Consider the following 13,154-nt stretch of genomic DNA (forward strand, 5'->3'; position numbering starts at 1 on the left):
GACACTGAAGAAACTTCAAGCTCGACTGAGTCTTGTTCGACCACATCGGCAAGGGCAGGATGTTTTGCTGTTGCACGACAATGCACGACACATGTCAGTCAAAAAACCATGGAAGAGATCACAAAACTCGGATGGACAACACCCGCCTTACAGTCCTGACCTGGCTCCATGTGACTATCATCTCTTTGGGAAACTGAAAGACTCTCTTCGTGGAACAAGGTTTGAAGATGATGACTCCCTTGTGCACGCTGCCAAACAGTGGCTCCAACAGGTTGGTCCAGAATTTTACCGTGCTGGTATACAGGCGCTGGTTCCAAGATGGCGTAAGGCAGTTGAGAGGGATGGAAATTATGTGGAGAAATGAAAATATTGTTCGTAAAGGATGTATCTCCACACTGTAAAACCTCGTAGAATAAAAGTGACCCTCGTAATTATCAGGCGTAGAAGTACGAAACCGGAATTTCCCTCTAGATGGTGCTAGTCGTCAGTGTAGGGCGCCGTGGGACGGCGTCTGCTGCGCCGTCTGTTGACGAATGTCAACACACAGTAACCCAAGTTCCATACATCGGTATCTGTTTCAAACCCGTAAACATATGCAGTTTTGTGCCTACGAACTACGATTTGCAGACAGCGTTGGTTTTCCATTATAATTTGCAGATAACTACTGCAGAATCGCTTCGAATGCTTGTCGAAGCTTTCGGCGAGCATGCCCTTGGGAAAACACAGCGTTTCGAGTAGTTCAAAAAATTCAAAAGTGGTGATTTTGACGTGAGAAACAACGAGCGTGGGAAACCACCGAAAAAGTTCGAAGACAACGAATTGCAGGCCTTATTGGATGAAAATGATACTCAACGTCAACAGGAACTCGCGGAACAACTGAATGTGACGCAGAAAGTCGTTTCTCTTCGGTTGAAAGCTATGGAAAAGGTGCAGAAAGTGGGAAAATGCGTACCGCGTGAACTGAATAAAAGTCAGCAAGCAATTCCAAAGACCAGTTGTGAAATGCTGCTCGCCAGATTCAAGAGAAAGTCGTTTCTCCATTGAATAGTGACAGGTGATGAAAAATGAATATATTTTGAGAATCCTGAGCGTCGCAAATCGTGCGTAAATCCATGAAAACCGTCGACATCCACTTCAAGACCACATCGCTTTGGATAGAAGACATTGCTCTGTGTTTGGCGGGATCAGAAGGGTGTCATCTATTAGGAGCTGCTAAAACCTGATGAAACCGTTGACACTGATCGCTACCAACAGAAGATGATGATATAAATCGAGCATTACTTGAAAAACGACCGAAATATGGAAAAAGACAACACAAAGTCATATTGCTCCGTGATAACAGCCCATCACTTTCAGCAAAACGGGTCAGGGAAACGATCGAGGCGTTCAGTTTGGAAATACTAGGGCAAGCGCTTATTCTATAGACTCGTCTCCTTCCGATTATCATCTGTTTCCATCAGTGGCACACGACCTCGCTGAACAACACTTCAATTCGTATGAAAATGTACGAAAATGGCTCGCTGACTGGTTCGCTTCAAAAGGAGAACTGTTTTTTTGGTGCGGCATTCATAGCCTGCCGGAGAGGTGGGCGAAATGTATAAACAGCAGTGGAGATTATTTTCAATAAAAATATTGTTTATCAGTTTCAAACAACAGAAGTGTAATTATTACAACCAAATTCCGGTTTCATACTTCTACACCTGGTAGCACATAATTTAGGTCTGCACACTTCTTTAGTGGATACCAACAGTTCCCAAGAAAAGCACACCAAATCAAATTAGTAAAATTCAACTTTCGCCTTATTTTTGCGAATGTTACTCGACATACGCAGATCATCTGCCACTCCTGCTAAAAATGACAGTTCATTTTTCGTAACTGAACTTCACGACACAGTACTGTTCGAAATAATGGTTGAAATTCGTTTGACCTCTTCTCAAGACACAATCTGCATACCTTGCGTACTAACTATGAAAGCGTCGACTAAATGTGGCTTAAATTAAAAAAAAAATGTGGTTGACGACAATTGAGATATTCATACGAATTAATAGAGACGATTCCTCATGGTACAAAGATTATGATAAAGTTGCAGAAGCAACGAAAAAGCATGCCAGATTTTTTAAAGAAGCGAAATCTCCAAGATTGGCAACGGTATTCATATGTTCGACATTTCGACGTTTCGTGAGGACTTCAGTGTGAAGTGCTTTTAATATTTTTCACAGCGTTCCATTGTCTCGAAATCTGGTAGATAATGTTCGAATGTGTGTGAATTCCTAAGGGACCAAACTGCTGAGGTCATCTGTCCCTAGACTTACACCCTACTTAAACTAGCTTATGCTAGGAACAACATGCACACCCGTGCCCGAGGGAGGACCTACGATGGGAAGGGGCCGCGCAATCCGTCACATGGCGCCTCGAACCGCGCGGCCATTCCGCACGCCGGCAGATAATCCAAAGAGATTCTGGTCGTATATAAAGTATACCAACGACAAAGAAACAATGACAGTTTCACTGCTTTATGACAATGATGACGACGACAGAAGCACTAAAGCGAAGTTACTACAGATGGTTTTCCGAAATTCGTTCACCAAAGGAGATACGATAAATACTCCAGAATTAGAATCAGAAACAGCTGCCAATATGAGTAATGCGATAGTAGATATTCTTGGTATAGTAAAGTTGTTTAAGTCACTTAATAAAGACAAGTTTGATGAAATAGTTACAGTTTTTAGCAATAAGATACAAACGCTCGCTCGTATTTTTAATTTACCTCACTTGGTAAGGTTATTGGGCCTCATTTTTCGATTCGGTTACCGTACTTAAAAGACGTGAAGGCGAGGACTCAGAAAGCCTTTAGCAACATCTGTTGGGGAACAGACAATGCTATTCTGCTCCAGGTTTGTAGGGACTATGGGTGTGGGTGCACCTTCTTACCTGACCATCATTGATGTTATCCAGCTTGTCCGCGGGTACCTTACAGGATTAGTCTCTTTGCTGAGACTGGGAAACCACCGCTTACCATTGGGCAGCAACTCCGCCTCTCTGTTCCCACTTCACCAACATACCATCCAATTGTCCGTCAAGTTGTGCAATGCCTTTTCTCAAGTCGTCCACGAGCAACAAGGCTGTTTGCGATCCGTTTGCAGCATGAGCCGGAGTTGGGCAAGTAAAAAGTCAACCGCTTGCCGCCCTGGATACTGCAGAGGTCCAGAGTAATTTTGTATTTAGTCCAGTACGAGAGAGGTTGCCCTACTACATCTGTTTTTAATACAATATTTTAAATGAACACTACAGCTATACATTTGCATTCCCAGGTGTGTCCAAACCACGGAACTCCCTTGGCTGCTCTGTTGTTTTCCCTGATAGTGTTCAAGATCCAGTCACCTCAATCTGGTCACCTTAGGAATTCACTGAGTTCGATACAGACCTATACGCCATCCTGAGGGCGTTGGAGCAGATTAGATGTGTTGCGAGTCAAGATTTTTAAACATGGCTGCAGCAGCAACTGTTAAAATTCTTCACAATAAAGGATGACAGCCAAAAACAGTTGCAGGATAGAATTTTTTTAATAAAAAAATTCTATCCTGCAACTGTTTTTGGCTGTCATCCTTTATTGTGATGTGTTGCGAGTGCTATATTCATCGTGTGTTCGACTTCCCGAGTGCCCTTAACTCTCTACAACATTTTTACCCATTAGATAAAGTAGTGAAGAATATACAGGACGCCCTTTTCTTCTTATAAAGACTGGGATCAGAGGTGTCTTTCTGCTGGGTTCCAGGGCACATGGGCATTACGGGGAACGAAAGGGCAGATATAGCACCCAGTAAGTCGTGCCACGATAATACAATAATTCAGTGTGCCAACTACCCACATGCTATCACCTCAATGCTGAAATACAGATTTATGTGTGTGTGTGTGTGTGTGTGTAGATGGGTAGAAGACTGGCTGGAACTGACAGGCAACAAGCTACACCACGTCAGCTCGGTCATGGCGTACCCCTTGTTAGCTAAGTAAAAGGGCTGAAATCCTTCTCGCTGCTCTTCACAAAGGACACAGCCCTATGAGGCATGGCTTCTTGCCTTGGGGAGCGAACCCTCACACGTGTGGTGCTTGTGGCGTACAGATAATATTTTAGTTGTCTATTTGACTATGTTTTATATTCAGACAACAGGATAGCATCTAATTTACCTACCAATTCGCGCTCTATTTCAACTGACAATGACACGGATGTGGTACGACTTTCAAGGTTCTGTGTACAATCCGACTTGTTCAGTAAAATTTTAGGTATCAACTAGACACATATACCCGAGCAGTTCGTTTAGTTTTCCTCTTGCATTAATGTGTTTTAATTCACAGTTTTACAAAATCTGATGACATTTACGCTTTCTTAAAGAATGACTGCTATAACATATAAAAGCATTCTCCTAAAGTTTTATGGAGATTGTTTTTATGTGTTAGCAAGGTGGCCTGATTATTCATGATTTTGTAAGTGATCACCCAGAGCCACATATACCTGCGTAGTTCTTTTCGCTTTCCTCTTGTGTTGTTTGTGTTTTAATACAGAGTTTTACAAAACCTGATTACATTTACACACTTTCTGGCCGTTAGTGAGATGGTAAGAAAGTGAGTGTACAAACACACACACACACACACACACACACACACATACATACATACACACAGGCAATTAAAGGCTGAAAAGTTGTAGAGTCGTACCAAGCGACAAGAAAGGGAATGGATATAATCAGCTAAATTATAGACTCTTATGACTGACAGTAGTAGGATTCTGCAACGTACTCTATGTGATCAAAAGTATCCGGACATCTGGCTGAAAATGACTTAGAAGTTCTTGGGGACCTCTATCGGCAATGCTGGAATTAAATATGGTGTTGGCCCAACCTTAGCCTCGATGACAGCTTCCATTCTCGCAGGCATACGTTCAATCAGGTGCCGGAAGGTTCCTTGGGGAGTGGCAGCCCATTCTTCACGGAGTGCTGCGTTGAGGAGAGGTCGGTCGGTGAGGTCTGGCACGAAGTCGGCGTTCCAAACATCCCAAAGGTATTCTATAGGATTCAGTTCAGGACTCTGTGCAGGCCAGTCTAATTACAGGGATGTTACTGTCGTGTAACCACTCCGCCACAGGCCGTGCATTATGAACAGGTGCTCGATTATGTTGAAAGACGCAATCGCCATCCCCGAATTGCTCTTCAGCAGTGGAAAGCCAGAACGTGCTTAAAACATCAATGTAGGCCTGTGCTGCGATAGTGCCACGAAGAACACGACCACACCATAACAACACCGCCTCCGAATTTTACTGTTGGCACTACACACGCTGGCAGATGACGTTCACGGGCATTCGCCATACCACTCTCTGCCATCGGATTGCCACATTGTGTACCGTGATTTGTCATTTCACACAACGTTTCTCCACTGTTCAATCGTCCAATGTTTACGCACCTTACACCAGGCGAGGTGTCGTTTGGCATTTACCGGTGCGATGTGTGGCTTATGAGTAGCCATTCGACCATGAAATCCAAGTTTTCTCACCTCCAGCCTGTCATAGCACTTTTAGTGGTTCCTGATGCAGTTTGTAATTTATGTGTGATGGTCTGGACAGATGTCTGCTTATTACACATTACGACCCTCTTCAACTGTCGGCGGTCTCTGTCAGTCAACAGACGAGGTCGGCCTGTACACTTTTGTGCTGTATGTGTCCTTAACTTTTCCACTTCACTATCACATCGGAAACAGTGGACCTAGAGATGTCTAGGAGTGTGTAAATCTCGCGTACAGACGTATGACACAAGTGACAGCCAATCACCTGACCACGTTCAAAGTCCGTGAGTTCCGCCGAGCGCCCCATTTTGCTTTCTCACGGTGTCTAATGACTACTGAGGTCGCTGAAAAAAAATGGCTCTGAGCACTATGGGACTCAACTGCCGAGGTCATTAGTCCCCTAGAACTTAGAACTAGTTAAACCTAACTAACGTAAGGACATCACAAACATCCATGCCCGAGGCAGGATTCGAACCTGCGACCGTAGCGGTCTTGCGGTTCCAGACTGCAGCGCCTTCAACCGCACGGCCACTTCGGCCGGCGAGGTCGCTGATATGGAGAACGTGGCAGTAGGTGGCAGCACAGTGCACCTAATATGAAAAACGTATGTTTTATGGGGTGTCCAAATGATCAAATGTGTGTGAAATCTTATGGGACGTAACTGCTAAGGTCATCAGTCCCTAAGCTTACACACTACTTAACCTAAATTATCCTAAGGACAAACACACACACCCATGCCCGAGGGAGGACTCGAACCTCCGCCGGGAACAGCCGCACACTCCATAACAGCAGCGCCATAGACCGCTCAGCTAATTCCGCTCGGCTTTTGGGGTGTCTGGATACTTTTGGGGTGTCTGGATACTTTTGATCACATAGTGTTTATTGTATTCCAAGATTATGAAGTATCTCTAAGAAAAGAATCGTTCCACACATAAGCAGCACACATTAAGAAAATGCCTTTCTAGTGGAACATGACTGTCTGTTTAGTCAGTCAAAGTAATGGGTGTTATTGACAAGGAATCTCAGATTAATTCTATATTTCTAGATTTCCAGAAGGCCATCGACACCGTTCCCCATAAGTGACTATTAATCAAAATGTGGAGTGTCGCCTCAGTTCTGCAACTGGGCGCCCTCACTCTCCACATAATGACTTCACCTTTCACTCTAGCGGCGTCTGTACAGTCCATTTGCTCACAGACTGAAACCGACTCAGAGTGGTGCTGTCGTGTTGGCAGGAGTCGGGACTGAACGCTGTAGCGATGGCTGACAACGAGGCTGTGGAGGCGGCGGTGGTGCTGCCCCCGGGGGTGGCGGCTGGGGGCAAGCGTGTTGCCACAGCGTTGATCCAGGAGAGTGCCGTCCACGTGGTCTTCCTCCAGCCGGGTCTCCAGCTCAACACCAACGTACTCAGCGTCCAGGTACCGTCACACCCACCTCTCTACATGCGCCATGCCGTTGCTGTGGTCTTCAGTTCCAACAACTCTGGACGATACGCCCTGCGTATGCCTCTTCATCTCTGCACAACTGCTGTATCTTACAGATACTTGACCCGCTTATGTATTCATGCTTTGGTCTCCTTCTACAGGTTTTACCCATACAGCAGCGCACTTACCAAATTCTCTGCTCCTTTATGCCTATAGGTGTGCCCTATCAACTGATCACTTTTTGTAGCCCAATTGTACCATCTGCACGATGCAATCCAGCACCTTTTTGTTAGGTTAAAATCAGTGTTGACTGGAATATTCTGTTTTAATTTCCGAACGTGACCGAGGTAAAACACAGGGAGCGATAGGCTATTTACAATTTGTACTGAAACCAGATGGCAAATATAAGGGTCGAGGGGCAGGAAAGGGAAGCAGTGGTTGAGAAGGGAGTGAGACAGGGTTGTGGCCTATCTCCGATGTTACTCAATCTGTATACTGAGCAAGCAGTGAAGGAAACAAAAGAAAAATTTGGAACAGGAATCAGAATTCACGGAAAAGTAATAAAAACTTTGAGGTTTGCCGACGATATTGTAATTCTGTCAGAGACAGCAAAGGACGTGGACGAGCACCTGAACGGAATGGGCAGTGTCTTGAGAGGAGGATATAAGATGAACTCAAGAGCAAAACGAGGATAATGGAATGCAGTCAAATTAAATCAGATGATGCTGAGGGAATTAGATTAAGAAACGAGACACTTAAAGAGTAAATAAATTTTGCTATCTGGGAAGCAAAATAACTGATGATGGTCAAAGTAGAGAGGATTTAAAATGTAGACTGGCTATGGCAAGGAAAGCGTTTCCGAAGAAGAGAAATTTTTTAACATCAAGTATGGATTTAAGTGTCAAGAAGTCTTTTTTCCAAGTATTTGTATGGATTGTAGCCATGTATGGATGTGAAACGTGGATGATAAATAGTTTAGACAAGAAGAGAATAGAAGCTTTCGAAATATGGTGCTACAGAAGAATGCTGAAGATTAGATGGGTAGATTACGTAACTAATGAGAAGGTACTGACTAGACTTGGGGAGAAGAGGAATTTGCGGCACAGCTTGACCAGAAGAGGGATCGGTTGGTAGGACACGTTCTGAGTCATCAAGGGATCACTAATTTAGTACTGGAGGGCGTCGTGGAGGGCAAAAATACACTCCTGGAAATGGAAAAAAGAACACATTGACACCGGTGTGTCAGACCCACCATACTTGCTCCGGACACTGCGAGAGGGCTGTACAAGCAATGATCACACGCACGGCACAGCGGACACACCAGGAACCGCGGTGTTGGCCGTCGAATGGCGCTAGCTGCGCAGCATTTGTGCACCGCCGCCGTCAGTGTCAGCCAGTTTGCCGTGGCAAACGGAGCTCCATCGCAGTCTTTAACACTGGTAGCATGCCGCGACAGCGTGGACGTGAACCGTATGTGCAGTTGACGGACTTTGAGCGAGGGCGTATAGTGGGCATGCGGGAGGCCGGGTGGACGTACCGCCGAACTGCTCAACACGTGGGGCGTGAGGTCTCCACAGTACATCGATGTTGTCGCCAGTGGTCGGCGGAAGGTGCACGTGCCCATCGACCTGGGACCGGACCGCAGCGACGGACGGATGCACGCCAAGACCGTAGGATCCTACGCAGTGCCGTAGGGGACCGCACCGCCACTTCCCAGCAAATTAGGGACACTGTTGCTCCTGGGGTATCGGCGAGGACCATTCGCAACCGTCTCCATGAAGCTGGGCTACGGTCCCGCACACCGTTAGGCCGTCTTCCGCTCACGCCCCAACATCGTGCAGCCCGCCTCCAGTGGTGTCGCGACAGGCGTGAATGGAGGGACGAATGGAGACGTGTCGTCTTCAGCGATGAGAGTCGCTTCTGCCTTGGTGCCAATGATGGTCGTATGCGTGTTTGGCGCCGTGCAGGTGAGCGCCACAATCAGGACTGCATACGACCGAGGCACACAGGGCCAACACCCGGCATCATGGTGTGGGGAGCGATCTCCTACACTGGCCGTATACCACTGGTGATCGTCGAGGGGACACTGAATAGTGCACGGTACATCCAAACCGTCATCGAACCCATCGTTCTACCATTCCTAGACCGGCAAGGGAACTTGCTGTTCCAACAGGACAATGCACGTCCGCATGTATCCCGTGCCACCCAACGTGCTCTAGAAGGTGTAAGTCAACTACCCTGGCCAGCAAGATCTCCGGATCTGTCCTCCATTGAGCATGTTTGGGACTGGATGAAGCGTCGTCTCACGCGGTCTGCACGTCCAGCACGAACACTGGTCCAACTGAGGCGGCAGGTGGAAATGGCATGGCAAGCCGTTCCACAGGACTACATCCAGCATCTCTACGATCGTCTCCATGGGAGAATAGCAGCCTGCATTGCTGCGAAAGGTGGATATACACTGTACTAGTGCCGACATTGTGCATGCTCTGTTGCCTGTGTCTATGTGCCTGTGGTTCTGTCAGTGTGATCATGTGATGTATCTGACCCCAGGAATGTGTCAATAAAGTTTCCCCTTCCTGGGACAATGAATTCACGGTGTTCTTATTTCAATTTCCAGGAGTGTAGTAGAGGGAAACCAAGAGATGAGTACACAAAGCAGATTCAGAAGGGTGGAGGTTGCAGTAGTTATTCGGAGATGAAGAGACTTGCACAGGATAAAGTAGCATGGAGAGCTGCATCAAACAAGTCTTTGGACTAAAAACCACAACACTAATAACAACAAAATCAACAGTCAAGATCGCAATAACATTGCCGGTTTCCGCATATGCTGAAGCCACAGAATTTTTCGCACCCTGCAGGTGTGGGAACAGCAAAGTTACTAACAATACTAGTACATATGGCGTTAAAAGAAAATTGGGAAAAGCTGTAGCGTTTTCCCATAAGGGTGGTGCTGGCGGCTCCTCGGTTTTCCTCGTGATACCACTTTCGTACACTGTGACTGATGTCCGTGGAGCCACGGGTTAACAGCTGCAATTATCGCGCTGACTATGGATTACGTCAGCACCAGCCAATGGCACATGCTTCATAAGAACTGAAATGTCGTCGCTGTACGAAATGTACACAGTAAGTTCTCGTATATCAAGTGCGAGAACATAAGAAGTTAAAAAGTATAAGGCATCAGGTCAGTAGTCATTTATGTTAAAATTAATAAACAAACTTACAATACGAGACAAGAGAACGTGTCATCTGTTAACACTGGTGTAAATGACAAACACATCGTCCTTATTAATGTTCTGTTAATAAACGCCTAAACTAGAGAGTGCTGACTAAACGCACTTACAGATACCACATAAAGACATAATAACAGGTAAAATTACGTTAAAAGAAACAACCATTAAAATATATACACATCGCTGTATATTTACTAGGTAATGCTCTCTTGTAAGAATTCAAAACGACGACGTTGTCTAGGCAACGTAAAGTCCAAATGGCCGCCATAAAATGATAGAAGTGAGTACTGAAAAGGACGCTGTTATCATGGTAACATAGGGGCCGAAGTGACAGCTAAGAAACGAAAGAAGTATGCATGGGGACGCCATCTGCGATCATGGTATCGTCCCAGGTCGATATCTTGCGAATACGTTTATGCACATGACTCATAAATTGCTGGAAAAACTGAAACATCGCTACCTTATGACGGCGCGTGCCTTGTAATTGGCGGAATATCACGCGAATTTTTTTAAATGACATACCAGATGCTGAAAAGGAAGCGACCATATTACGAACGCTGTAGAAAAGTTACTTAGTATCCTACAGAGCCATTAGTGAGACCAAATATGGGGATACATCAACCACCTGAGCAGCTGCTGTTGACAAGTGCTATGGTGACAGAGTAGCAGCTCTTTGTGGACGTTTCCATGGCATGGGCTTCTAGAAACTTGAATGCATATACGACATCGTGTCGTTAGTAATCTGATGATTACTAATGACACGAACTTATTAGCTTTACGATTCTCCTATCTAATCTTCAGTATTCTTCTATAGCATCAAATTTTAAAAGGTTCTAATGTTATCTTTGTGATTCTATTGTTATCCTTGTGACTGTAGAGACTAGGTTTGGAGTGGTAAGGTGTAACGCTACCAATGAATTCACTAACAGTTTCAGATGTAAAGAATTCTTCCCAGAGGTTCACAAATTTCAGATCACACAGTTTTACTCAATAAATAAACGACTGCGAAAATAAATCTCAGTTTAACTTTAACGTGCGTCCACGGTTCACCAATTTCTTTTAGTTTATTTGTTTGAAACAGTAAAATTTACGTTCTTGAGCCAAACTACAACAGTGAAAGACTCTCCAAATTCAGACATGATCAAATAACACAATCGAAACAACAATAATTGTCACAGAAAGTACACAAAGAAGAAAGGCCCTTTGCAGAGATCAATGGGTCCTAACACAAGTCCGAAACATTCCTAATATGAAACACAAGACAACAGCTTACGATACAGCCAAAATAAAGTACAATAACGATTACTTCAGGTTATTGACGCCTTAACTAGTAATTAATAAAAAGTAAATTTCAAATTTGAAGCAATTGACGCTGGCGCCGAAGCGCTTAACAATAAATTCAGTAAGACAAACTTTAAAGTAATTATCTGACCAGCACAGGCCTCTATCCGAAAAAATTCACGGAGCGCCAACGCATTCTAATACTCTTTTGGTAGTGGTGGGTTCTGAGGATGGCGGTAATGTGCCGCCGAAACTAGTGTGAGACAATAAAGACATTCTCAAGATACAGCTATGTTGGCACTTTCTCTCATATATATTATCAGCTGAAGTCCCTCGTCCATGCAGTAGGATGGACATCCATTAATTGTGTAATAGTCTCGAAAGTGAATATGGGTGCAATTTTCTGCGCCACATAAAGGAAAGGACTACAACTATCTTGTGAAATGACCCCTGTAGCTTCAGAGACTTGCTAAAATGACATTTCCGTAACTGATTTTAACGGTGTAGCGATGATTCAGAATTTCGTTTACATAAGCTACAGTAGAGTTCCCAAGAGTGGGATGGAAATTCCACTATTAAACGCAGAGGTGAGAGCGGATAAATGGAAAGACTACCTTGAATGCTTCTGTGAGGGGAAGTTGTAATAGAAGAAGAAATTGAAGTCGATATGGAGGACATAGGAGGACATAGGGGATCAATGTTGGAGTCAGAATTTAAAAGCGTTATGGAAGACTTGAGATCAAATGGGGCAGAAGCGATACATAACATTCCATCGGAATTTCTGAAATAATTAATAGAAGTGGCATCATAACAGCTATTTAAGTTCATGTGTTGAATCTATGAGACTGGCGACGTACAATCAGACTTTCGAAAAATATCATCCACACTATTCCGAAGATAGCAAGAGCAGATAAATGTGAGAATTATCGCACAATCAGCTCGTGTATCCAAGTTGCTGACAAGAATAATATACAGAAGAATGGAAAAGAAAATTGAGGATGTGCTAGACGACAATCAGTTTGCCTGTAGGAAGAGTAAAGGCATCAGAGAGGCGGTTCTGACGTTGCAGTTGATAATGGAAGCAAAACAAAAAGAAAAATCAAGACACCTTCATACGATTTGTCGACCTGGTAAAGCGTTCGGCAATGTAAAATGGTTGAAGTTGTTCGAAATTTTCAAGAAAATAGTAGTAAGCTATAGAACAAAATCTGTAACATACAACATGTGAAACAACCAAGAGGAAACAATAAGACTGTAAGACCAACAACGGCTTTAAAAGAATGTAAGGCAGGGATGCAGCCTATGTCCTTATTGGTCAATGTCTTCATCTAAGGAGGAATGACGGAGATAAAACAAAGGATGAAGAGTGAGATTAAAATTCGGAGTTAAGTGATATCAACGATAAAATTCTCTGGATACATTGCTATCCTCTGTGAAGGAGAAGCAGAAAAGCAGGATCTGTTGAATGGATTGAACAGTTCATTAAGTGCACAATATTGACTGAGAGTAATTCGTAGAAAGACGAAAGTAATAAGAAGTAACAGAATAGGAACAGCTGGAAACTTAAGGATTGGTGATCAAGAAGTAGATGCAGTTAAGGAATTCTGCTACTTAGGCAGCAAAATAAACCATGACGTGCGGAGCACGGAGGACGTAAACAGCAAAC

The 13,154-nt window shown here is 44.4% G+C and overlaps 1 protein-coding gene across 1 annotated transcript in view; it reads left to right on the forward strand.

Moving 5' to 3' along the window:
* The window catches only part of LOC126456486 (uncharacterized), a 319,255-nt gene that overhangs the window by 224,016 nt on the left and 82,085 nt on the right, over window positions 1-13,154 (forward strand). The window contains exon 8 of the mRNA XM_050092237.1: window positions 6,789-6,971. Within this exon, the coding sequence (XP_049948194.1) occupies window positions 6,789-6,971 (183 nt within the window). The remainder of the gene's footprint in view (window positions 1-6,788; window positions 6,972-13,154) is intronic.

Source organism: Schistocerca serialis, chromosome 2, assembly GCF_023864345.2.
Source record: "Schistocerca serialis cubense isolate TAMUIC-IGC-003099 chromosome 2, iqSchSeri2.2, whole genome shotgun sequence".
In the NCBI taxonomy this organism is placed as follows: Eukaryota; Metazoa; Arthropoda; class Insecta; order Orthoptera; family Acrididae; genus Schistocerca; species Schistocerca serialis.